This window comes from Lontra canadensis, unplaced genomic scaffold (assembly GCF_010015895.1).
Source record: "Lontra canadensis isolate GAN:19392208 unplaced genomic scaffold, GSC_riverotter_1.0 scaffold6, whole genome shotgun sequence".
Classification (NCBI taxonomy): domain Eukaryota; kingdom Metazoa; phylum Chordata; class Mammalia; order Carnivora; family Mustelidae; genus Lontra; species Lontra canadensis.
Genome location: NW_022631000.1, coordinates 31,754,117 through 31,780,993, shown reverse-complemented (window position 1 = coordinate 31,780,993; position 26,877 = coordinate 31,754,117). Strand labels below are relative to the sequence as shown.

The following is a 26,877-nucleotide window of genomic DNA, read 5'->3' as shown; positions in this document are numbered from 1 at the left end:
GCTGTGTGACTTTTGGGTAATTCACATGCATGCTTTTTTTTTTTTTTTTCTATTCATAAACGCTATCCTCTGAGGAAAATGTTAAAAAGAAAAACTGTTAATAATTTGCTACACAATGTAAATGAGAGAGCCTTCATGATAGTACTTTAAGAAATAATTGCTACTTTTTTTCAAGTAGCCAAATGGTAATTAATCAAGGAAAAGGGTGAATTTCATTTCCATGGAAAACACTGCATTGAAAAATTACTCTAAGCTTTAAAAGGTAAACACAAATTATGACATTGCAAAAACATCCTACACAATTTATGTGTCTAAATTTATGAATACATATATTTTCTTGGCTACTGTCTACTGTGATTCATAACAGAATATTTCTCTCATTACAAACTTTTTAATTAGAAAGAAAATATAATGCTCCCAAAGCCAATAAAAGCTGGAGATAAGGGGGAAAAATGGTGCAGAACAGCACAGATTATAAAAGAGGAAAATGAATATAAGAAAAACTGGAAATTTAGATAAATCCAATCTGTTTTCTCGATCTTAACTGTGAGCACATTGCCAATTGAATCTGATGTTTCCATTTTCAGTTTAATTCAAGATACTGCAGAGAATGAAGTATTTGTATTAACGTCATTCATTCTAATATAATTCTTAAATTTGAGAAGCACGTTTGAGAAGTCCCCAAATCACTCATCCACGTTCACCAAACAACACTTTTTACTGTACCAAATTATTTCATTTACTGCCTACCTTTCTTACAGAGCCTCTTCTGGCTGTTTAGATAGAGGCGTTTGATGGGGTTGGAGATGGTTCTCCCTCAGTTGCAAAACTGTTCCATCTCCTACTTACTGGGAACGCTAGATTTCCGAATGTGCCCGGTATGAAGTGCGGAATCACAACGGTCTTACCCCTTGGGTGTCTAATTGTCTGGTTGCTTCAAGTTGTTAGGGGTATATGGCACAGGTTTTAAAATAACTATTTCATTTAAAACTTAAGAACAAAAACAACCATGTCTGGTTCAGAATAAATCAAACATCCATGGTCACTGAGTTAATTCCTCATTAATAAACTTGCTGACAGGATGCTTAATGCTGTGTTTCAGGGGCTGGCAGCCACAGCATACGTGCTGGCCGGAGACTCCCGATTCCAGAGGCACTTCATTACAAAGCAATCACCACTGCCTCCGCTGTCCCCTTCTTGACAGCCTGGCTAAAGGGTTTGGACACAGGTAGGTGTGCGCAGTTAACCAGCGGGAGTCCGCCCTGGACAAACTCAGTCATTCGTTCTGAAGGTAGCTAAGAAAAAGGAAGGAAGGAAAGAGAGGAAGGGAAGGAGGGAGGGAGGGAGGAACTGTAAAAGGCAAAATAAAGACGGACAGGATGCATAAAACACATCCTTTCTCCCCCAAAGTGAGGAGTCCAGATGTTGAATAGGGGTCTGGATAAACAGGGAAGAGATTGTGAGGTGAAGTGGTGGAAGTGGAGTGAGGCTGAAAAACTCCCAGATGTCTCCTGATACAGGTTTAAGGGACCCCAGAAAACTAAAACACTGTTGCCCTTGACCTCCCTTTCAGGAAGCCTCCTGTACATCTAGGTCCCTCTACTTAGTCATCAGCATGCGCTAAATTGCTCTCTGACTTTCCAAGTTCATCACCCCAACCAAAGCACACCTTCCTTTTAAATCATAGTCCTTCTCCTTTCCATTAAATCTCTATCCCTGAATACCGTGTTTTTCTCCTACTTGTGGGTTTAATGAGCTGACCAAAGTGGTATATCCCAACCACCAGTGAGAACATTGGTATTTTAGTAGAAAAGCATTAACTATAATGCTCTGGAATAAGGGAAGGTTTTGTTTTGTTTTGTTTTGTTTGAATCTTAGATTTCACAATAGTTTCTCAGAGTAAGAAAAAGTCTTAAAAGTTTACTATAGGTTCAACCTTTCTCTCCTTGGATTTATGCCTGCCTCCTCCATCTCTACATGGTCAAGTCCAGAGCAGAGGCTCTCAACCAGGGGCTTTTCTGCATACCCCCCCGCCATCCCCCCCACCCCGCAAAGGAATGATTTGGCAATGTCTGCAGATCTGATTGTCGGCTGGGTTGAGGGGCTTCTATGGGCATCTAGGGTGTAGAGGCCAGGGATGCCGCTAAACATTGTTAAGATGCCCAGGACAGTAGCCCTCCACAAAGAATTATCTAGCCCAAAATGTGAATAGTCCTGAGGTTATGAAACCCTGAGTTAGAGTCAAATTTATTACAGTAGCATTATCACGCCATCCCATAGACTTCTTCACCCTTGGCTGTTAGCAGAACCAAGCCTCAGTAAATCCTGAGTCACAATGAATCACACATTTGAACACGAGGAAATGCTCTGTACTGGAGGAATGCAGGAGTGGGGTGTGGGCTGAGGAACAGGTCCGCCTCATCCCGCCCCGCTCTTCATTCCCCTCTCAGCTCCATCACGCTCTGCCTGCCTGAGCAGCGAGGGTACCAGACCGCTGGCTGAACGCTGCCCAAATGACTAAGGAAAATATTTTATCGCCCTTCCCACTACTTATGCTTCCTTGATAACACAACAAGTGCTGATTTGTACAAAGATGCACGAAAAACAGTTTTGTTCTATGGATTAGGTTTTTGTTTGCTGCAGTCTCTGCCATTGAAGGTAAAAGATTCTTTTGAAAAAAAGAATGCATTTGGGCTATACCTCATTTTTTGACCTCTGCTCAAGATTAGTGAGGAAGAAGAGATGGTCTGGAAATATTTTTAGGCAGTCCTAAGTACATTAAAATGAATATTCCTATGAATGAATTCATTTTTTAAAAACTTCGTTAGTTTTTAAAATGAAGCACGAGAGGCTATGCCCAAACCTAAAGATGGTATCTGTTGAGTGGGCAGCTTTAACTAGTTGGATCTGTTTCAGTCTGGACTTGAAACATAGCATGAAAAAGACTTCTCTCTTTACACTAGTACACAGAAGACACATTTATATAGCCATTAGGTAATCAGTTCTTAGATTTTTTTTTTTATCAGTTAATACAGATTACATTTGTAACAGAGACAACCATTTGCATGAACCATATGTGGGTGAATGGAATGAGATACAAAAAGAAAAGTAACAGATACTATGACAAAATGAAGCTAAGTAACCAAACTCAGAGGAAAGAACTACAAACTCAAGCCTTTTTCCACTAGATGATAAATAATGTTGAAATCAAACTTGGAAATATACTTTTGCAATTCTCTTACCCACTTACAATGTAGAGTGCAAAACTATCTAAAATATATTTTCAAATATATTTTGTTGACATATATGTTCATATAGAATTATACTAGTACAGATCTCTATAGATGCTCTTCTCTTGAATGAGATATAATTAATTCAGTATGTTAGTCTTTAAAGAGAATGTTTAAAAATATTATATTAATATGCATAATATTAAATAACATTAAAATATTCTGAATTCATGACTAAAACCAAATTTTGAAAACTTTTTATAAATGGTCAGATAGGTGTAAAATATTAAGACCTTCACTTTCACTATAAAACTATAAGTAATAAATTTGCATCTCATAAATGGTTCTATAATCAGATTAAAAAAATAAGCAGTGAAGTACCTTCAGATGAACAATTCTGCTATCTCTGTAGTTCTCTAACTTACCACATTTTGAAAGTGTGTTAATTCAGGAGATAGTCTATATAAAACAGTCACTAGAAATCATTTTGCAAACAGCAGGACATTAATAATTACAACTCCCTTCAATTTCTGTGGTTTTACAATCGCTATTACTATTACCTCGTACAGCTTTTCACCCAACACTTCCTTCTCAGAGCTGATTGCCTTCTTCCAATAAGTACCAAAGGCATGAAAACCAGAACCTTTGTATAAAATTACTATAAGCTTAGCAAACTTAAAGCATCTGCTTAATTCTTTGGCACACTCATTTTTAGAAAAGCATCTCCTACAAAAGAGATATCTTACCCTGAATCTTCTTCACATGAAGAACCCTAAAAGACTGTATGCCAGCAATTGCTTCTTTTTTTTTTAAAGAATATAATCTAAATTGTATTTTCCTTTTTTTTTCCTCATTTAATTTTTTTTTAAAACAGTGAATACAAATCTCGTGTTTTTTCCTCCATTTTCCCCTCCTTCCTCGGACATGAAAATATGGAAGCAACTTGATCTCCTGTTTCTAAATGTTCAGTTTTAGCTAACCTCAAAAAGGAAGTGGGAAACGCACAAAATTACAGAGTTTCACGTGCAACAAAACAACTATTAGTTACTCAAGCCTCATGGGATCCATTTTTTTATTTGCAATATCCACATACCTTTCAAAGTTCCAATTCTCAACAAATCTACCTACTCTATTTGCCTGCCAGACAGACCCGTAGTATTATATTATACTAGAAGGCATATGCAGCTGCATTTTTCCAAATCCTCCTTTTGTTTAATACATGCTATTTTCACAGCTTACAGTGATAAAAGGACAGTACTGTTACTCCTTTGTCTGGCTTCCTCCTATTTAAGCATTAGTCCTTACACAACAGCTAATAGTATGTGCTCAACAAATGCTTACTGAATAACGGATAAATCAATTTCAGCTATGTTTACGAACTTCCACTGCAAACATATTCTTAACAATCAAGAAATAATTTCAGGCCATTTTGGGGTACCTGTATCCTAGAGGCATCAATAATCTTTCTCTTTTCTATGAAAAAAAGTGTGTTTGTTACATTTGCACAATTAACACAAATAAGCCAATGAAACATATTCAAACCTCTGATTAAATTTAGCCACACATAATTTTGTCAGATAATTCATTTAAAACACGTTGCTCAGTCAGTTGGACAAAAAAGCACGCAATTTCTCTTCTCTTCTAAGAAAGCATTTCTTCAAAGATTTCTGTTTAAAACAAAGGAAGACTACAGATAGCTGTACCCTCTCCAGTTTACAAAACAGATTAACACTCATTCTTCTAAAAGATTAAGATGCAGAAGAAAACAAGATGTGTGGCAGGTTTGTGGTATGGGCTGTCCCAGAATGAATAACTGTGTAACCACAGGACACTGACCAGATTCCTGGGAAGTCCAGCTAAGAAACTGAGTGTATGTATTTACATACACAGATAGGACACATGCATGTGCTTACCATGACCTGAAGACTTAAATTCTCTAATTTGTTTTGTTGTTGTTTTTTTTTGTTTTTTTTTTTTTTTAGAATTCTTGCTGGGATATGTGGAAAGTTAAAATCCTTGCTTTTAAATCTCGAAACAAAGAGAAGACAAACACTAAGACACTCTTTTCAAAATTTTTGAGTGGAAAAAAAGTTGATTCTTATTATTTAGGCCATGATCCTATCCTTCTCATTTTACAAGTCAACTTCTGAAGTTAACACTGGAAACCACGGCCAAACTGTTCACATAATAATATGAAGACGTTTGAACACTCTTACTACAATGTGTCCATAGCAGTCCACACTCCACAGTTTAACAGTCTGATTGTAAAGGGTCTATGCCCTCTTCAGCTATAAAATTTCAATCAAGATTATTTTATGACTCTGTGGTAGGTAGCACTCTAAAATGTGTGACATGGGCCTGTGTCCCTAAATATCTATGTGGCTCTTGATTTAGTATTTATTTGGAGTTTGGACTATTTTATTGGTTTTCAAAGTGTGGTCCCTAGAACAGCAACATCAACGTCACCTGGAAACCTGTTAGAAATAAAAATCATGAGCTCATACTGAGACATACTAAGTAAGAAACTAGAAGGCCCAGCAATATCTGTTTTAACCTCCAGGTGATTCTGGTATGCAGGCAAGTTTAAAAACCTCTGGCTAGATAATCCTAAAGCCTTCTCAAACCATCAAAATCCATTATTATTAAATCAAATATATCTTCTGAAACTAGCACCACTTTCAATCGAGTGCACTCAATTATTCCTAGTAATCGGAGTAAAATCTTCTAATAAAAAATATCACATTCTATTAGTAGTTTTTAGACATTTGCTGCATTTTCACAAGGACATTTGTATTAGCAACTTTCCTAATTAAGTGGACAGTGTAACAAATATTAGAGATCATTTTAACTTACACTGGTGATCTCTAAATTAAATCTTTGTTTCCTTTAGAAGGTGGCTTATTCCAGCTATTGTGAAAAGTAAATCTATACTTTTGGTGACATCTTGCCTCTGTCTCTCAAGGTTGGCTGCTATGAGCAGTGTTCTCTCACTTTCCCATCCTACCTGCAAGAAATACTGAACTTTGACTCAAGAGGTGCAATCACACGCTGGAGAAAACATTTATGAAACTACCACAACAGGCCAAAGAAACGAAGCATTTTAGTATCCCCCTGCCACCTCCAAAAAAAAGGTTAACTCGTCAGGAAGCGTGAAGCCTCATACTTTTAAATAATTCTAACCCCAAGCTGATCTGGTTCTAAAATGTGATTCAGGGAAGTCTATTTCTATAGTTAACAACCCAGAAATTGTTTTAAGCCATAAATCCCAAACATGACAATGTTAGACTTCCAATGATGGTATCTTCCATTTTTCTAAGGTTCTTACTAAAGGACAAAAATAGACCTTTGAAATGACATAAAGCTTGGAGGACAGGGACCAAAAGGAAAAGCTGTTAAAAAAACAGCAGGGGCCAAGTTTAAATGTTAACTTTTGCTCTCCAAGATAAAGGTTCCTTTCCCACCCAGTTTCTGTTGGGGCAGGTGATTGCCTTATAGCAAACTCCCTTGCTTCCTTTAACACCCTCAAATCAACCCAACTTTTCCATGGAAACAAATGCTCCTATCTTTTCACACCATACTCCTACAAGGGGGCTCTTCCTGGCCAAAGAAGCGGACATATTCTTTAAAACAATGCCCTCAATCTCTCTCAATTTTGTCAAGAAAATAAGGGAGAAGGCTGCAAAACACAGAACTGCGACATTTCTGCTCCAGGCACACAAACAAAATTGCTTTCATTGAGAACCCAGAAAGCATTTATTTCACAGTACTCAGTAAAAACATATTAAAATCTTCTGCCCTGGCATCTCAGACCTATAAAGTATTTAGTCACGCAAGTGAATAAATCCTCTGTGAAGATGATTAATGGACCCATCAGCCTAGTTCGTTTCCAATTTGGCTTTTCAAATGTTTTCAAACTCCTTTCAGGAGCACAGACAGGTCTTAAGTGAGTCTGATACTGGCAGCACTTTATGTCAAAAGGTTTCCAAAAAACAAAAACAAAACCAAAAACCAAAAAACCAAAAAACCAAAGCCGTAAGAAACAGTCACCAAATGCCTTTTTAAAAAATCCTTCACATAGTACTTGGTATAAGTCTTCACAATTTTCAACACTTTACATCTACTGAAAAACTAAATTTACTCAAATGCAAGACTTAATATTTGCAAAGACATAAACTTATTTCTCTTAATTTCTGTATTTATCATACACATACTGCCTTTCAACTGTGTGATTCTAAACTTATGTGAGCTCAACAATGAAAAAAAAAAATGGCCATAGGACCATCACAGGCCAATTCTCTATTCCTCCTCCATGCTGGAAGAGGGGCAGGTCACCTGGGCTAAGGACCCATTTTAAGGCAAGATGTTAATAGCTTTAAAGATGCCTGTGGCCTGTAACTTCTTTTGGCTTCCCCAACAGAAGACTTCACCTACACTTCACACAGCTGAGGGTATCACGTACACTCTTAATGTACAGTCATATACTTTCTTTTATTCTACAGAGATTATACTAGTAAAGAGGCCCTTAACTGAAATAAAGTAAGAAGCAGCAGCTTGCACTGCCTCCTACTGTTAAAAGGAAAATTTCATGAGGTCAAAATGGTCCACAAATTGCAGCTTAATGGGAGTTAGGGGTTCATCTTCGTTTTTTCTTTCTAGTATCTATTCCCAAATCAAAACCTCTAGTATTAAGATTCTGCAACCCATACAAATGTACTGCAGAAAACACTACTGGGTATGACTTCAGGACTGAAAATCATCTTCAAACATGTTTTTGACTTGATATGTGATGTAATTAAACAGAACAAAACATTGTGGGGGGGGGGGAAGAAAGAAAAAAGAAAAGTTAAAAGCTCTTCCCTGCCTGGTCAGGAGATTGGAAACTTCACCAAATCTAAGGCAGAATTAGCAGTTGGTTTCTACCCTTCTCTACCCACAGTGAGGTAAACTACTCCCTGTCAGCAGAACAGATTCAATATCCTTCGTATCTTGTAGTTAAGTGATAGTGGCCATACCCCCAGGGCTTCCTAGACCTTTATGATTTTTTTTTTCCATATTTAAAGAGTTGGAAGTAACATCACCCAACTTGTCACTGAGGTTTTTCTGTTGCGGGCATCAAGCACCTGCCCCCATCCACCTCAGCCATGATACTGTATTAAATCACTGAATATGAAACACAGAAACACAAACGATAGTTTTGGCTTTGTTTCTTTAAAAATGACATTTGTATTAAAAGTCTTAAAATGAAGAGACAATGATTAAACGCGTGTCTGGAATTAAAAATTACAGTTAGTTAGAATTCTCTTGGTACATCACAACAGTAAAATTTTGCTCTTTGCTTCTGGAGGAACACCCTAGAACAGATAACCAAAAATTTAAAAAAAAAATAATATAAAAAGGGGAGCTAAATACCTGAACATTTGAACAAAATGAAGCAAAATAAAAAAGAAAGAAAGAAGTGGGGGGAAGCCCATTGCAAGACATGGAAATTACATTTTAAAGGCTGGAAATAATCAAGAAATTCACCAAACAACAGGCCCTATTGTCCTGGCTCCTTCAGGAAGATTACAGAAAGGAAACTAGGAAGTGGTTTGGGGAATAGCAGATTCTGGGATATGGTGGGAAGTTCACAGGTTGGCACCGGCTGAACAGCTGAGTTTTGAAGGCACTCTGCAGACACATGGGTGCTGGGGGCCCTGAATCACATTTTTGAAGTCTTTGTACTGTATTTTAAAGAGCTAGTCATCAAAACCTGTCACTGCCAACCAAAAACAACAAAAAGCTAAACTCAAAAAAAAAAAAAGAATAAAAAAAAACAGAAAAACCACGCACACACACACACACAGGCACACAATAGTACACACAAAAATGTGCAGATCTGTAACATTTTTTTTTCACAGCTGATTAAAAAAAAAATACTACCGTTCTCCCCCAGACTCCCCTTTGATACAGTAGGTAAACAAAATAGATTTTTTTTTCCCACAAATATCAGCAGACACTTTCTGGCACCCCACACTGTATTGGCATCAGTGTTTACAGTCCCAGTTCAGATGTGCATACTTCAGATTGGATACACTGTAACAAGAATCCAACTTTGCATAGACATCCTTAAAATCACAATCAGTCACAGGGTTGCCCTTCCAAGCTGGCAGAAAAGGAACCCCATCTTAATTTCCAGCTACTCCTGGAAAACAAGGAAAAAACCCAAAGTTTTTTCCCTTCCTCCTGCTCCTTCATTTGGTTCTCCCGGACTTCCTTCCATGTATTTAAAACTTGCAACTAGAAAAGGGTTGTTGGGGGGGAAAAAAAAATCCCCTCTCCCTTTCCACCTCCTCCTCGTACTCTTCCTCCCCACCCCATTTTTTTTTTTTTTCCACGCTGAAACTTTCGTTTGCCGGTGTCAAGCTGCCAATACAGCGCCCTAACGGCATTTAAACGGGGAAATATGCGTCAACCAAAATCAATGAGAAACGTACATGCTTCCAAGAGCCACATTTCCACCGGGTGTCGGATGGTGAGGACGGGACACCCCTTCGGACACTGGGCGGAGGCAGGGGACGCCGGCCGCACAGGCCAGCCGGGCTCCCGAGACACCCCGGCCAATGCAAAGTCGTCTCCAATCTCAAAGCAAGAAGAGAAATCACATTTAGAGAGTCGGGTGCGTTTGGCTTTTGTGCGCGGAGCGCGGCCGGCGCGCGGCAGCCGCGGGCGCCTCAGAGGATCACGCAGGCCGAGCAGCAGCCCTCGTCGCCGTTGGGCTGCGCCGCGTAGTTCATCTGCCGCACGATCTCTGCGAACAGCTCGTCCACCGAGGCTTTGTTTTTGGCCGACGTCTCCATGAAGGGGCAGCTCCACTCCTCGGCCAGGGCCTTGCCCTCGCCGTACGAGACCTCTCGCTCGCCCTCCAGGTCCACCTTGTTACCCACCAGGATCATGGGTACACGCTCGTACCGCTTCACGCGGATGATCTGGTCCCGCATGGGCTTGATGTCCTGGAAGCTCTGCTGGTTGACGAGGCTATAGACGAGGATGAAGCCCTGGCCGTTCTTGATGTACAGGTCCCGCATGGACGCGAACTGCTCGGTGCCCGCCGTGTCCAGGATCTCCAGCACCGACGGCGACGAGTCCACTTCAATCTCCTTGCGGTAGAAGTCCTCGATGGTGGGGTCGTACTTCTCGATGAAGGAGCCCGTCACGAACTGCACGGTGAGCGCGGACTTGCCCACGCCGCCCGAGCCCAGCACCACCACTTTGTACTCTCTCATGGCTCCGTCGGCGCTCTCGCCGCGCCTGCCGCGGCCCCGTCGGGGCTGCGCGCCGGAGGAAGCCTGGGTTTGGCGGCTGGGCGACTTCTCCTCTTCCTCAGCCTTGCAGGAAAAACCTAGGAGAGAGCGGCTAGGGAGCGCAGGGCTCAGAAATCACCAAACGGGGGGCCAGGGACCGGGAGCCGGGGGCCGGGACCGTGAAGGCGGCGGCGCGTCCCTGGGGCGCGGGTCCGGGGCCCCGCAGCTGTCCGCGGCGGCAGCGGCAGGCTTGGCGGCGGACCGGGAGGACAATGCCGGCAGCCTGTGCGAGGCGACGGTTGCAGCTCTTCGGTGCGGCCGCCCGGGAGGGCGAAGGGGTGGTGGCGGTGGGCTGCGGAGGTGGCTGCTAATTGCGCGCCGGACAGGGACGCGCGTGGCATGAGTCCCCGTAGAGCGTGCGCCCACCGCCGCGGCCCATCGCCCTCTCTCCCGCAGCCTCCGCGGGGCGAGGGCTTCCTACTCGCCGCGCGTAGTCCGGCCCTCCCCACCCCGGCGAGCATGCCCAGTGCGCCGACGGCCGCGCCCTCCCGATCCTCCGCTCCTGGTTTTCCGGGGGACCAGGCGGGGTGGGGGGGCGGGCCCGAGGGTGGGGCTAACAGTTTGAGTCTGGTGGAGCGGATTGCGAGAGGCTCCAGTCCAGGATCTGTTTGAGAAAGGTATGGGGGTGTGTAGGTGTTTGAGGGGTGCTGGAAAAGCTCAGGTGAGAGGATGAAGGTGTGGGAGGATGGGTTCGTGCATAGGGCGGTGGCTCTGCAAGCAGCGTGTGGGCGCGGAGGGCCGCTCCGGTAATGGGTTAGGTTGTGTTCTTGCCGACTCCCGTTATCAAAAGCTTGTGGACTCCACTCTCCGAGGCCCCAGCGAGTGTGCGTCGTCTCCGGGTCGGAGACCCAAAGGGCATTTGAGTGCGAGAGCAGCGGGTGGAGCATCTTTGCCCATCCACGGAGCAGCTTTTTCTAAACCCTTCGCCTCGGAGACACTACTCGGCCTTCTGCGGCCACTCTGCCTGCAGTTCAGCTCCTCGACAAAGAAAACAGGAACTCAGGGCTGAAATCTTGTCCCGACAGGGGAAGGGGTAGCCTCTCTTGACCGGCGCTCTCTGGGGCTGAGACTTGGAGGGTCCCACCCACGTCCCTACTCGGCTGGGGCGGAAACCCGGCGGTCGGACTACAACCCGATCCAAAAGTCGTGGCGGCGCCCGCAGCTAGTCAGGGCATGCTCAGTGGGCAGAACAGGTTTTCGGGCTTAGAAATAGGAAGCTTTTGCACCACACACCCACACTCCAGCTCAAATTACCTCTCCCAGACTCGGGGCTCATTGGTTCCGGGGCGCAAATCTCACACCCCTAACTGTTGTTTCATTGGCTACCGCCGAGGTTTTACCAGTTTGGGTTGCTTCATTGGCTAAAAAGTAGCCTCGGCTCATGATTGGTTATTTATAGAGATTGAGTTGAGAGGCGGAGGCACAGCTGTTCTTTCTCCGCTGCTCCCCCCGCCCCCTTCCTCCCACTTCCCCAACCTAGTCGTTTTGAAGCTCAGAGTGAAAAAATAAGAGGAATTTAGGCGGAGAGCTCAGAGCTAAATATAGTTCTTTGTTGGTGTTTTCGAGAGAGTCTGACTTCCAAGTGCCCAGTCACGACTGTACCTTAACGGGAGCAGAAAGGTCTAGTTACAGTTCTCGGTCCGCCAGCAGCAGTAAATTTCCAAGTTGTTTTTGCAGGGAGGGAAGTGGGGGAACTAGGGTGTGGAGATGGGCCACTTTGAGTTCGTGTCACCCGGAGGGGTGGGGGAATGCCCAGGCTTGCCCTTATTAAACGTCTCTTCGTTTTGGGCGTGCTGTCTGCAAATTTGGTTGGGCTCGCACTCACGGGAGGTGCGAGGGAGAAGTCTCGACTTGCCCTGAGTCTCCCTCCCTCCTCGCGGAGGAGAGATGTCAAGACCTGTCAGAAGACTCAGCGAAGTTTGCGTGAGCGCTAAAGTGAAGTGGGTAGGAGGGGACTGAGCTGCGTCAACCCGGGCTCCGAGTCTTGCCTTTTTTATCCGATGCTACTTCCCACTCCCCTCGCGCATCACACAGACGAACCAGGCTGTGTGCTAACGTTTGATTTCAGTTCCTTAGTCCCGCCGTGACTCACGGCCACGTTTGCGAATTGACCTTTCCCGAGCTCCTGGCTGTAGCTCAGAATCTGCCGGTCGAAGTCCCCCGTCATCCGACCGGGCGGGACATGGGCGGGGTGGGGTGGTTGGTGCCCATCCCTGCCCCTGACCCCACTATTTAGTGGAGAGAACGGTTTAACCTTGACTATCAGAGAGCCTGGATATAACTAGGCTTATATAATTCTCCAGAAAAGCCTCTCAGAGGCGCATTCACCTAATGCAGCTGAAGAAAACCCCCGCAACATTTACTTACAAGCATTTAATGCCTGCCAAGCGTTTTACATGTTTCATGTACTCCACATAATACTTATTACATGTATTTTAAAGATAAAGAAACTGAGGTCCTGGGATGTTGGTTAACTTGCTTGCCATTTCACAGTCAGTGAGTGGCCAACGTCGGATCCCAGCCCAGGAGTTTCGCTGCCGAACCTGGTTCGTGACTACTAAGCCATACTACCTTCTCGCAAGAAAGCTCCCGGATTTTCCTCTTTCTTAGGTTTGGTCTTCAGGTAGTGTGATCAGACTGTCTCTTAAACCCAAGGGACCTCTGCTCTGTGGTTCTCCTTTTGATAATGCCCCCTCCCATGCAGTCAAGGAACCTGAACCCTCTTCTAGACCATGCTCCAGGGAGTCAGAATTCTGGAATCCTCGCCCAGAGAGTAACAGACCCTCCTCCAGGACTTGGATGGGCCTGTGAACTTAGTCTTGTGTCCAGGAATGGCTTTTTGTTGGAGTGTGGGCAGTGCTTGGACTTGTGGGCTGAGGTGCGCCCTCCCAGGCACTTTGGGCCCTACTAGGTGGGGGAAGAGGACTCAGTAGCATCAGCTCCCCTTCACTGCCCCTTTCCAGCCTCCTACTTGGAAGAGTCCCAGAATTCATGATTCTCACCTGGCCGTCCAGGTTCTTGTAAAGAGGTATTTGTCAGGGTGGGAAGATAGATCGATATTTTGTTAACAGTTCATTCTCTTGATTTATAACTTAAATACTTAGATTACTGCTATGTGGTCCTCTCTTTGTCCTCTTACTAAGAGGGGTTCTCAGTATGACATAGTAGAAAATGCTTTGTCTTTTACAGGTCTGGTGTCTAATCTCAAGAGCTGGATATCAGTTATTAACTACAGGTTCCTTGAGCTCTCCTAACTTTAGTTTCCTGGTCTATAAAATGGTGATAATAAAATTTGCCCTACCCACCTAGCTACATGAAGAACCTTGGAGAGAATCTAGTGACCAAACCCCTCATTTTGTATCAGAGAGAACTGAGCAGAATTAGAACCCTGGTGTCCCAGCTGCACTTTACATGGTGCCAGCCTGTCCTCGGGGATAATAATTAACAGATAATGGATGGAAACATGCTTTTAAAGCTGCAGTACCCCATAAATGCATAGCAATTACTACCCTGCCCCAGGTAGCCCGACAGCCCCATCTAGAAGATTCCACCGTCAGGACTTCAGGTAGTCATGTGGATGGGTATTATTGAATCTTGGCATGAGTACCAGAAAGATGCCATCTTGTGAATGCTTTCTATTAGGGATTCTTCAGTAGTGATTTTTATTACATTCAGGTAGTCTCCCACAGAAAGATTTGCACCAGGGCTTTGGGCTTCAAAATGAAGTAAGGAAATGATGCAGAAATTTTTAAGGTTGGTCACTTCCTGCTATGAAATCTGTTAGATGTCTTTGCCTCACTTATGGCATGAATCATTATCTAGCCTTTACCATAATTATTTACACATCTGTGTCTTGTCACCCAGCACCGTGTGAATGCCTTGAGGGTAGAGTCCTTATCTGGCTTATCTTTGGAGCCACTCTTGTCCCTCATAACACTTAGTACAGTGCCTACATGGGAGGCCCTCCATCAGTATTTACTGATGAATATATGAATCACATTTTATTCCTTTTCCAAGTTCCGCTTGTAGTAGAAGATTATATTAATCCTTGGTGAGACATAACACTTCCTGGATCCTTAGAAAAATGTATACTAATGTTTCAGTCTCCCTGAGTCATAAAAATGACTTTTAAGATCAGCAGAGTCTACCCTTATTTGGGTGAAAGCACAGAATCAGTGCAGTCTTGGAGAAAGGTACCCAACTATCCATTGGATAAACCCTTTCTCTAAAGACGACTTAATTTTGCACATAACATGAAAAGGCATTTCTAGAAAACAATCTAATGTAAAAGTTACCAGGTAAAGACTGCTTAACCATTGACAATGTATGTTGCATAAACGAGTGTACCATCCCTTGGCCTTTGCTCACACAGTGGGACTGCTGATCTTCTGTGACACTGAGGTTGGGTCTTCGAACAGTTAGATGGTACCTGTCCTCTATGTTTGTAGAAAGTAGAGGTTTATTTCATCATGTTTGTAGTTTTAGTTGATGCCTCCTCTGGGTAGATATTTTAACTAGTGTTTTCCTGGAGCACTTTTAAGGTTTCATTTTTTATGGTCCCATTTCACTTTGCTTTTCATTTGAAAGGAGGGCATCAGTAAAGACGGAGAGATTGAAATCCAAGCAATAGGATGTCCACTGAATGGAAGTTTCTGAGGAGAGGACGGAGGAGGAGTCTGAGGACTCAAGTGGGATTGCCAAAGACACATCCTTTCTCTCCAACAGTCAAGAAAAGCCAAGAGAACTGAACTGGAGCTGAGAGAGTGAGATGCTGAGAAAGTTCAAACTACAAGCAACCTTCTCTCCGTAAACAGAAATGGCAAGACACCTGCTGAAGGTTGGGAGGGCAGGTGTGGTCTTGGGAATCAGAGTAGAATGAAACTGTTTTTAACAGTGACTGTGTGGTTTGCAGCGTGAAGTTGCTAAGCTGCTAAATTTGGTTTCCATGAATCTGTGAAGATGCCAATTCTGTGAAGATGCCAGTTCAATTTTTTTTTTTTGGAAGGGTCTTGATAAATCTTCCGGTCAGATTCTGTTAAAATTCCTGAGAGCTATCTTGGAACACTGAAAAAATAAAATTTTAAAAAATTCCTGAGGGCTTTGTATCAACACATACAAATAAATAATTATAAACTTAACTCTGTATCTCCCATATGCCAACCTTCGTGAAAATACACACAAACCACTGACTTATGTGATGAATAGTTTCATTACTCATGGGAAATTAAATGAACTCAATAAAACTGTCTCTGTCTTACCTATGTGGTCTCTTGAGTGTTTCTTTCTGTTGCACGCTAAATTAAAATAAAACCTTGAGTACTTAACCTCAGAAAATGAGTCATTTTGAGTAGTGGAATATTGGTCTAGAAAATGTTGTACTTGTGTAGGGGGTTCTCTAACAATAAGAAAAAGTTTTATTATTTTCATTAGATAAGTAGTATATGTTTACTGTAAGGAATTAATGTATAAAAAAAGCAGAAAGAATAAAGTGAAAATACCAAATGACCCCCCCTAAACTCCCTAACTTATTTTATAGTTTTCTCTTTTGTCTTTTATTTGTATATTTATTTTATAGCTTTCTATTTTATGCCTTTTAATATAGAATTATATAAAATGTAGAAAGCAGTTCTAGTTTTCTCGTGGCTGTTTTAACTTCCAGCTTCACATAGTCTACAGCCAAGAAATTAAAAGTCAAATAAGACAAATATCTTAAGTACTTATCAAAGAATTTTCCTCTTTTACGTAATGGGTTTTGATGGGAGTATTTGTCCCTCGTATGTTCAAGTTGCCCAGGAAGTTGTTTTCTTCACGTAGGCCCTGAGGACAGCCTGGTTTGGGGTAGTCTGCTTGTTTGTCCAGAAGGTGAGATGTAGCATGTTCAGGTTCATGACCTCTGGGCCGCAGAACACAGCAGCCTGTCTGCTCAATTGACCAGTGAATCAAGGGCTTCAGCTGCATTCTCCCCACTGGTTTTGTCTCTCTCCAGAAATGATCTTCCTCTCTGTGGAAAACAGTGCCCTTTGATGTGTCAGCACCATTCAGAGCCTCTCAGTGACTTCAGCATCATTAACACATTTGTGCTTTCTTTGTCACTGCGCACGCAGGCTTCCAACTCTTTTGCCCTAAGTTTTCCCTGGGCCTTACAAGAAATCTGCCCCTCACTCCTTCTGTGTGTCCTACCGTATTTGGAACTGAATTATTCTCAAGTTCACAAATTCTTTATCAGGAGAGAGGAAAAAAAAAAAAAAACTTTTGCTAACATGGTTTAAAGGCTGAAATTTTCTCTCAATCGTTCTCCGTGTTGGATTTGAATAGAATACCAGGCATAAGCAACATTTAAAATTGTATATTCATTGTAATAATGGAATGGAAATTTCTGAAAATTACATGTCTGATAAATCTACTTTCTCATAGAGCCTCATATGTAGTAACATTTCCTATCTTGAATAACACGTTTTCTATAGGGTGACCCAGGCAGTTAATATTTGGTGGCTGGAAGATAGAAATAACATTCACAGACACCACTGTATTTCCTCTGGGTGAGCTGAACAATTTTGTAAAAACAGAATGGTTTTGTTATCCTTGGGAAGCCTATGGTTTTGAGAAGATCCTTCATTAAATGTAAAATAAAATGCTGGGAAAAGGTTGGTTGGACAAGCAAGATTATCTTTGACTCTCCAAGCATTATTTCTACTCTGTAAGCAACAAGTAGCCATTAGGATGCTTTGGGACTGTGCCATGTAACTTCCCAAATATGAAGCAGTCTATTTTTATTCTGTTTAATTCAGGTACACTTTTATTAGTGATAAAGCTACAAGTTAAATTAGGCCAACTTCATATAACTTTTACGTTTCAAGAATTACAGCTTGAGCCTAAGGTGGTTTCATTCTAAGATGTGGGCAAGCCAGGGAGGAAGGTCCCAGGCAGTAAATCAGGCCAGCGAAAGCATGCTGTTGTAAGAGACTGAGGTACCACTGGAGAAGAAAGGGAAGAGATTGTTGAGGCTCATAAATGCCATGCAAGGAGAGCAGGAATAATCAGAGAGAAAGAGAGATATCTGTTCAATGTAGCGCTCTCCTCTCAGGTTACCCCTTGGGGCTGCCCTGTTGAGACTCCCTAATGGAAAGAAAAGCAAGTGCGATGGAGTAGCAAGGTCTTCAGACCACTGAGATGCCAACAGCGTTTGGCCCACAGCGTCTGCAACATTTGTTGCTGGGGCCTGCAGTTTTTGGCAACTGCAGCCACTACAGAGGGTCCTGGGTGGACTTCTATAGCAGCTCATATCTCATCACTGGATAGCCACAGAAAAAATAGTCACTTTCGGCATTGTCACGGCAGTTGCGGCAAAGACCTCAATATAATGAGCTGACACAGGAGCAAAGGGAATGGTTCAAACCACAGAGCAGTCAGGGAGGCTGGTCAGGGAAAGGTCAGAAGAGACGCCCATAGAAGGTTCCAGCACTATTTGCAAAAAATTAGCTTCCCACACTGTTGTTAAAATCTAAGGAAAAATAATAATTATAACACACATCACTGTGGCTGTCATATCCCTCAGTTGGCCTAATGTAGGAATTTAGGTTACGTGGCAAATTGTTTAGAAATACGTTTTCTTAACAAGCCACAAAACTTTTCTAACACCCCCTCTTTCCCTTAGGATTTGCTGATCTTATTTTTAACATCTCCTAAAGTTGCCTCACACTGAAAGAATTAGAAATACTTATGGCTGCACTTAACTGGAAACTCAACTAAGGGATGGAGAGGCCAAAGAAATAAAAGTTTCTTTCTCACATAACAAGAAGTCTGGAATTGGAGTTCTTCTGGATGTGGTTCAATAGCTCAGTGAAGAGAAATGAGACCCACAGATCAATCTGCTTTTGTGGCAGGAAGAAGGTGGGGCTGGGAGGGAGGGGCCAAGGATGCAGAAGAAGGACCTTCTGCTTTATCATGAAACAAAAGCACCAAGAGACTTCCCGTTAAATTTCCCTGACCAGTTCTGCACTGCATGCTCTTCTAGTTGCAAAGGAGCCTGGGAAAATTCCCATTTAACCTTTCCACCTTTTACAGTGAGGGAAGACAAGAGAGAAATAAATAAAGAATGGTCTTGTGTACGTCAACCTACAGTGTTTAAGCCAAAAGCCATTCACCCTTCTGAAACTTCAGATTTTTCAGGCAATTGAATTTACACATTATTTTTTCATGCCTGTTCAATCAATATTGGGTGAGAGGTAAATACAATCCCTTATTTGTTCATTAAAAAAAAAATCACATTTAAAAATCCTTATTTGTTTTCAGGTCTGGTTATGTATACGATATCATGCTTTGGGTAACCTAACTTTGGTTTACACAAAAATCTGCAAACAAAACAAAACAAAAAAACCTTTTAACAAAATTAAGTCTTTCATGTCCGGCAAATCCTATGCAGTAGAAGGAGCATTGGAATTTTAGACTGACAGGCATACTTTCAAATTTTGGCTCAGTCACTTCCTAGATGTAAAACTGGATGACTTATTTATCTTCTGTGGTAGCCAGTCTACAAGATGGCTTCCACTGTTCCCACCTCCTGGCATTCATACCCCTGAACCCTCTTACACTGTTTCAGTGTTGAACTGTGTTACCAATGGACCATAATACAAGTGATGGTGTAAGTCTTCTAAGATTAAGTTATAAAAGACTGCAGCTTCTGCCTTGGGTTTGCTCTCTTGCCGCGTCTTCAGGACATCCAGGCAACAGTGTGGAGAGGCCCAGGTGACTAGGACCTGAGGTTCTTAGTCCAGCTGCTGTGAGTAACTGAGGCCTGCCAGTCGCCCAGAAAGTGAACTTGGAAGTTAATATGTTCCAGCATTCAGATGACTGCTAGGCCAGCCACCAGCTTGAGGACAGCCTCATCAAAGAATCCAGAGCCAGAACCATTCCACTCAGCTGCTCCCGGAGTCCTGACCCTCAGAAACTGTGAGATAATAAGCCTTCCTTACTTTAAGTTGTTAAATTTGTGGTAAGCTGTTGTACAGGAAAAGGTAACTAATTGAACTTCTTTAAACTTCAGTTCCTCATCTGTATAGTGAGGATATAAATGATTGTTATGAGGACAGTATGGTGCCATATGTGAAACTGCCCAATGCAGTTCCTTCAACATAATAAGGACACAGAAAAAAATTAATATGACAAATATTTGTTTGTAATCATTTTTCACAATGTTTACCCTTTTCAGAACACCTTTTTATTTTGGATTAGCGGCGTTTTTAAAAAACGCTTCTGCCTTTTGCTTTTCCTTAGTGATAGCGCGGAATGCATGCTGTGGAACAAGACTGGCTCCATGGTGTTGCCTTAGCACTCTACCGCACCAGGCATGGTTTTGTTAGTTAAGGTCACTTGTGTTTAAAACAAAAAAAAAAAAAAAAAAAAGTCACGTGTGTTTAATAATGACTGTCTCTCCCAGAATGCTAATCTGTAGTGTCTGATAGACCTTCAGTGGGTTACCAACGAAATAAAACACTGCTGTAAATAGATCCTGTCTTCTACTAGAATACTTCTGGTTATTTTATTTTGTTTTTTAAAAGATTTTATTTATTTATTTAGAGCGAGCACATGCGGATGTGCTCAGAAACACTTGCGAGGGGGAGGGGCGGGGCCGGAGGGGGGCGGAGCCGGGGGAGCAGGGGCGGAGGGAGAGGGAGTGAGAGAATCCCAAGTCAACTGGATGCTGAGCAGGCGGTGGAGGCATGGGTGGAACTCAAGACCCGGAGATCCTGAACTGGGCCGAAATGCAGAGGTAGACGCTCACAGCTGAGATACCCAGGAAGCCCCTAGACTTCCGGTGAATTTAATAATCACTCAGAAAATGCAGCGCCAATCACGGATATAAGGGGTACATGGTAAAAGTGACTGCCCACTACCCTCTCAGCAGAGTATCTAGGTTTTCTCTGCTTTGTCTCCAGTCCTCGCCCCTTGGCACTGCCCAATCCTTGTCTAATCACAGACGCCAGGATCCCAGCACAGCTGCCACCAGCTTTGCCGCACAGCCTCAGGTCGTCTCTGCTATTTTTCCTTTTCCTTTTAAAAAATTACTTTCTTACTTGTCTATACTACTTCCATTTAAAAAAAATCACACTCATTTCTAGTCTATGCTACTATTACACCTGAGTTCATGCGCACCGTAAGAAGTATATGTGAGCAACATAAAAATGTATAAATCACACATATGTGTGCATATACATATAAATGTGTGTGTGTATAATTAGAATACTTTTTTCTCTTGGCCAACATGGCATGCTGGGGATAACTTTTGGTTTCTTGAACAAACTTTACTGTCATCTCTTGCTAGATGCTCAGGGCCCGCTTCTTTGCCCCAAAGCAGGGTTTGTTGTTGTTGCTGTTGTTTTAGCGTAAGTTTGTTATGCCCTGTAGTATTTCTAAAAGTCTGAGAGTTCTGAAATATTGGTTTCTAGAGAGCAGAGATTTTCCTGTGGTATTATTTATAGATCCCAAGCTCCCGCATTGTAGTTACCGATAAGTTCGGCCTCTCCTTTGCTGGCCTCTTTGCTCCCAGTCTTGCTTTTCCCTTCTTATCAATCAATCCTGGGTAATCTGGTAGATAGAGCTCATCGCAAATGTAACTGAGAAAATGAATGAATCACGATATGAGGATTCTTTCCCTCAAAATGTTGAGGGAAAAAAGCCAGACATAACCAAATACATACTGTATAATTCTATTTACCTAATGTTCATAAAAAACAAAATTAAACGGTTTTTTTTGTTCTTGTGCAATTAGGGAATAAACTGCATAAAAAAATAAAAAATAATGGTTAGCACTTGGGAGGGAAACTGCATGTTTGAATGTGTTAGAAAATGAGAGTTGGGGACAAGAAAGGCTGCATAACTTGTGGGACCTAATATAAAGGCAGGATCCCTTATTCAAAATTATTAAGAATTTCAAGATGCAGCAGTAGAACACTAAGGCTAGAGAGGGAGGCTTGGACCCCCACGAAGCCAGCTCTGACTCAGGAACTTATGGGATTCTGCGCTAATGCTTTATTTTGCTTTTCCCTTGGTAGGAGGAGAGTCACACCTATAGGAATTTGTTTCACAAAAAAGCAAGATATTAAACATTTATAAGGTATGTACTTTTCTGTACGTTTATTCCATTTTACAACGTTTAAAAACTGTGAAAAACAAAAACAAATCGGAACTGATCAGAGCACTTCCTGCTCCAAAACCTATAAGATGGTTTCCCATGGATGAGAAAGCCTGTGGCCGGATGCTTTCCCCTATATCCTCATTGTTACAGGCTCAGCTCACATGCCAGCTCATCTATGAAACATCCTCAGTTTCTTCCTTCAGGATTAACCATTTCCTTCCCTCTGCTCCCTTCACATTTTCCCCCTTTATTATGGCATTTAACTTCTCGGCTTCAAGTTTGAGTTCTTTAAGATTGTTTTGGATGGACATGAACTCTTGGGGAAATATTTCAGTCTTATTCATTTTCATATATAGGACCCTATAAGGGGTAAGGTAAGTGATTGTTGAAGTTAATTAAAATTATGTCCAAAGATTGTCACAACCCATTATAAAACCTGAAACACTCAAATTCCTACACTATGCCACATCCTTAAACTATGCAGTGATACAGGTTAACAAGGGTCAAAGTTCTGTGAACTAAGATACATTTATTCATCTGGTGAAAATTTGAAATAGGCACCAAATGGTTTAATGATACCATCCGCAATTTTTCTATTTCACATCTGAGATGAATCTCTTAGCCATCTTTTTTTTAAACACTGTTTTAACATCATAAATTTAATCTTGTGAGGTACTTTGTCTGTAACAGATACCCTGGATACCATTTTCACCAGAAACACATTTTAAAGTCCTACTGCCCACTATTTCCTTTGATATTTGTTGTTGTTATTCTTGGCATATTTTAGCTCTAACACTTTGGGTTCTCTTGATAAACATGTGACTTGGACATTTTCTTATAACAGACAGATGGGTGTGTTCTCTGGGTATTATTTCTAACATGAAGAAAATGTTCCCCTTTACCAGCATCTGGGTAAGATTTGGAGTTCTGTCATGGCTTTAAAATATAGACAGAAATAATCATCTCTCTTCCACATAAGGTGTCTCTGCAAGTAATTTTTCCTATTTCTTTTTTTTTTTTTTTTTTCCTGTGCCAGCTTTGAAATCACAAATGAAGTATGGGTTCAGGAAAAAAAAAAAAAACCACTATATAAAACAGTATTTGGACATTTCTTTTCATCATTCACTTTTATGGATGTCCTCCAATAGTACTATCCAGATGGCCAGGTTACAAGTCTGTGGTAACATAAAAGTCTTTTATATATAAGTAAGACACTGATGAGTAGACTTCTGAATGAATATACGACTAAGTATATTTTATTCATCTTTGCACGTAATCTCATTGTACAAAGCCTACCCGAGTGAATGATAACATTTGGCCAGCAAACGTATGGTTACGTGCTCAATGACATAGACATACAGTAGAAACAGTCAATGAAAAATGTCTACCATTTCTACAGGATAATTCACTTTAATTGACACGGAGATTTTAAATGATTCGTCTTTTACTCTGCCAAGTAATCCTACACAGAGGGAAAAAAAAAGCAGCCCATCATTCAATCAACGCTGAGATAATAACAGAGCATGTGAAATTTCATTAAAGGATTATTTATGCCATGTTTATTCCATCCCTTTTATAACGTTTATCAACTAATGACTGGAGATCAATACCCACAGATGTAATAAGGCATCTAGTTTTAAAGGTTTTTTGCTTCAGTTTTCATTCTTTAATAAACCCCAAGGTACATCATGGGGATTTTGGGCTTACACTGCTTGGAGTTTTTCATTGACTATTTGTCCTGCCCTGGGTACTTTCCTTCTAGCTCTACCCATGGCTGATTTCCTCTCATCTACTGAGACGTCACCTTTTCAGAGAAGTCGTACCAAGCTCCACTTAAGTTAACTGTGTCCCACTCTCCCTATATCATGTAGCCAGGAGTCAAGGCAAAGGGCATGTCAGTTCATTTAGCCTGCTGTAGCAAGATGGGACAGACTGGGTGGTTTCTAAACAACAGGAGTTTCTCTCTCACCATCTGGAGGTTAGAAAGTCCAAGATCAGGAGTGCCAGCATCAGCCCTTGGATTTCTCTCTGTGTCCTTGCAGAGAAACATCAGCTAGGGAGCTCCGTGGGGGTCTCTTTAATAATACACTAAGCCCATTCAAGAGGGCTCCACCCTCATAAACTAAGCACTTCAGAATGGTCACACTTCCTGATACCATCATGTTGGGCATTAGGACGTGGACACATGAATTTTGGGTGGAAACAAACATTCAGACCTTAGCAAGGCATGTCTACAGTCCAAATCTGATCCTCCACTTCAGGGTCCTTTTGTATAACTCACCAAGCTAACCTTTTTTGAAAATAGTTTAAATAAATAAATGTTATTTCATGATAGATGAAAATTATAAGAAATTCACATTTTAGAGTTGATAAATAAAGTTTTATTGGAACATAGCCAACGTGTGTGTGTGTGTGTGTGTGTGTATGTGTGTGTTTGTGTGTGTGATATTGGGTATATGGTTATGTTTAGGCTGCAAGGACAGAGTGGACTAGGTGCCACAAAGACCATATAGCCTACCCACAGTCTGTGTTGCTCTTCAGAGGAAACGTTTGTCACCTCTTGATGTAGGCTGTTTGAACACCCAGCTTGTTTCACTCTACTTAGTCAATCTGTAATTATGTTTTATTTATTAATTCACTTGTTTACTTAGAAGCCTAATGAGGACAGAGACATTGTCTGTCTCCATTATACCCAGATCAGTAACCAAGTAGATAGATTAAGAGAAGTGTAATAAATATTTGTTGAATGACTATAAAATAAATCAATGGGACCATAGCCTCTAGGATAAAGCACCTTGCCTTATTTCTTATTTCTTCTTGCTCTATATAGGTGAAGCCAGAATGACAGGACCCATTTCTTCTTATAATCAAGAGCAGCCATTGATATTTTAAACCAACACAAACACATTTCATAGAATGGGAACAGCAGTATTTATGGACATTAAGTTTTACTTTGAGTTCTCTAATTTCCGAATGGCCTTGAGAGTATGATATTCTACAGTGATTTCATTTGTGGATCAGATGTAAGCTCCCAGAGAAAAGCAGAGACCTTCTCAGGTTCCATGGGCAAGAAAATTCCTTCCCCACTAGCAATGCCTTGCACTGAATATACCCTTTTGCTTACTTAGAGGCCCGAGTCCTACACCTTCTTTATTATTTGGAGCTGGTTTGTTTCCTAGCAATGTCAGAGGTCTTGAGTTGTTACCCATTAACAATTTAACCTTAGCAATTAGCTACAGTCAGTAGTACAGATATGTGTCTTTTAACCTGGATTACGAGTCAAGAGATTTCCTACATAGATCTAAGTTTCCAGAGCCCTTTCTTTCCTATTTTAATTGAAGGATAGACTGTCCCATGTGCTAATGAGAGTGTGCCCGGGTGCCTTTCTATTACCCACACTCAGGCTGCACGCTGCCCTGTCCTCTATTAAGTTATAGAATCTGGACTGTAGAGTGACCTTGATGCTGAGAAAACCTTGTTATTCAGGAATTGCAGAATAGACTCTCAGCATCACAGTTGGGAGTCACTATTTTGGGCAGTAACTCCTTGAAGAGCAAAAGCTATACTCTTGCTTAAATAATGGCATGAATACGGAGCCGATCTTGCTCCTGTGAAATCCGGCTAATGGGTTGTACTCTGGTTTGGAGCTGTTAGGGAGCAGGTCATGTTAAAGGAAAGCTAGAGCCTAATAAACCTAAGTAATTTTTTATATCCACTTAAAGATCTGGAATATTAGCTGGTCTGCCTCATGCGGTTAGGTGACTCATTAGCCATGGTTTAATAAAATATATCTCTCCAGCTTCTCTTGAGTTTTGCTGCACATTCGTAAAACCATCCATTGTTTTGTCTGTGCATAGCAACATTTTAATGCAAAGAGCATGTCTGTCTCTAGAGTTCAGTGGGGAAGCAATGGAAGAAGGTTCACTGATGTCCTCTCCAAGAAGGTGACTGGCTATAAATTTGAATAATTCTTAGGACCCAGAAAGTGGATTTCATGTATGTATATAAGAGAAATCAGACCATCCCAAATATATTCTCCCAAGTTTCATAAAATAAATCTGTACAGTCATCTTTGAAAGATGGGTCACTGAGAAAAATCTTTGATTCGTTTATACATATTCCATGGCCTTAGAATTTTATAACCTAAAACCCCTAAGAAAGACATGTTATGTGCACTCAGGGGTAGGGTGACTTCTGTACCCTTACTTCAGATGTTCTCACTTCAGCTAAGTGTACAATTTGTGAGATGTATGGTACTGAGAGGTCTGGGTTTGATTTTTGGGAGAGATGGAGGGTGGCGACGTTGCAAAACTTTCCCTTGAGCAGTGGTACCTTTTCTCCTTGTGGACAGTGTGAGTCATGTTCCCCCCCACCTTTTTTTCACCTCAAGGAAATAAATTCAAACCTCAACTTCAATGCTGAATTTTTAAATTGTTTAAAACTTGAGAGGCTGTCACTCTGGGCTCTGACTTTTCTGCTTGAATATTCTGGAGAGCAAGCATATTGCTCTGCCTTACTAGGCCTCCACTTTCTCCTTCCGTAAAATGACAGCATCAGGAAACATGGGTGGTTTTCACATCATTTTGGAGCAGTGTTCCAATGGCCTCTTCCAAAGGGAGAAGCTTTGGGACTGAGGAGGGACCTCAGCCTCTTCCTCTCCGATTCTAAAGCAAGAACATGGCCACTTTAGCTAGTTTATACTCTAAGAAGATTTTCTTGAACAAAACACTAGTAGAATTTGAGAACTCTTGTGCCCCATAATTTTCGAGGCCCCTTTCAGCTTTTAAAACTTTTAGACTGAGATTGGGAAGCAAAAGACTGGAATACTAATTCAGGATCTTCCACGAACTTCCTGTGTCATTTAGGCAAGTCACTCTTCCTCTTTGGGCATTCACATTTCTCTTCCAGAAACTGAGGGAATTGAATGCAGTGATTTTGAATTGCTTCTCCTTTCAAATGCTTTATCTATTCTCCCTTATCTGATGTCCCTGCATGGCTGCTCCTGTAGAAAGTTGTCTAGGGTAGAGGGATGAGTGGGCCAGAAACAGAGGGAGACTGACAGTTCCCTTCCTTATTTCCTTTCACTTTGTATTATGACTGGATCCATTTCAAGAGACGTAAATAAAGGAGAGGATAAGTAGAGGATTAGATGAGCAGAGACATAATAACACTT

The 26,877-nt window shown here is 41.7% G+C and overlaps 1 protein-coding gene and 1 long non-coding RNA gene across 2 annotated transcripts; one reads left to right on the top strand and one right to left on the bottom strand.

Moving 5' to 3' along the window:
* Positions 1–9,546: 9,546 nt before the first annotated feature.
* RAP2B (RAP2B, member of RAS oncogene family) lies at positions 9,547–10,605 on the bottom strand. Its single transcript, XM_032852545.1, has one exon. It carries the CDS (start codon positions 10,490–10,492, stop codon positions 9,941–9,943), a length of 552 nt encoding a protein of 183 aa, XP_032708436.1. The 5' UTR covers positions 10,493–10,605; the 3' UTR covers positions 9,547–9,940.
* A 550-nt stretch (positions 10,606–11,155) lies between these two features.
* LOC116864694 lies at positions 11,156–15,818 on the top strand. Its single transcript, XR_004382069.1, has 2 exons — positions 11,156–11,231; positions 15,158–15,818. It is a non-coding gene; the product is annotated as an uncharacterized LOC116864694 (long non-coding RNA).
* The last annotated feature ends 11,059 nt before the right edge of the window (positions 15,819–26,877 follow it).

Excerpts from the sequence above, each read along its gene's own strand:
- RAP2B (XM_032852545.1), bottom strand. The coding sequence starts at position 10,492 with ATGAGAGAGTACAAAGTGGTGGTGCTGGGCTCGGGCGGCGTGGGCAAG.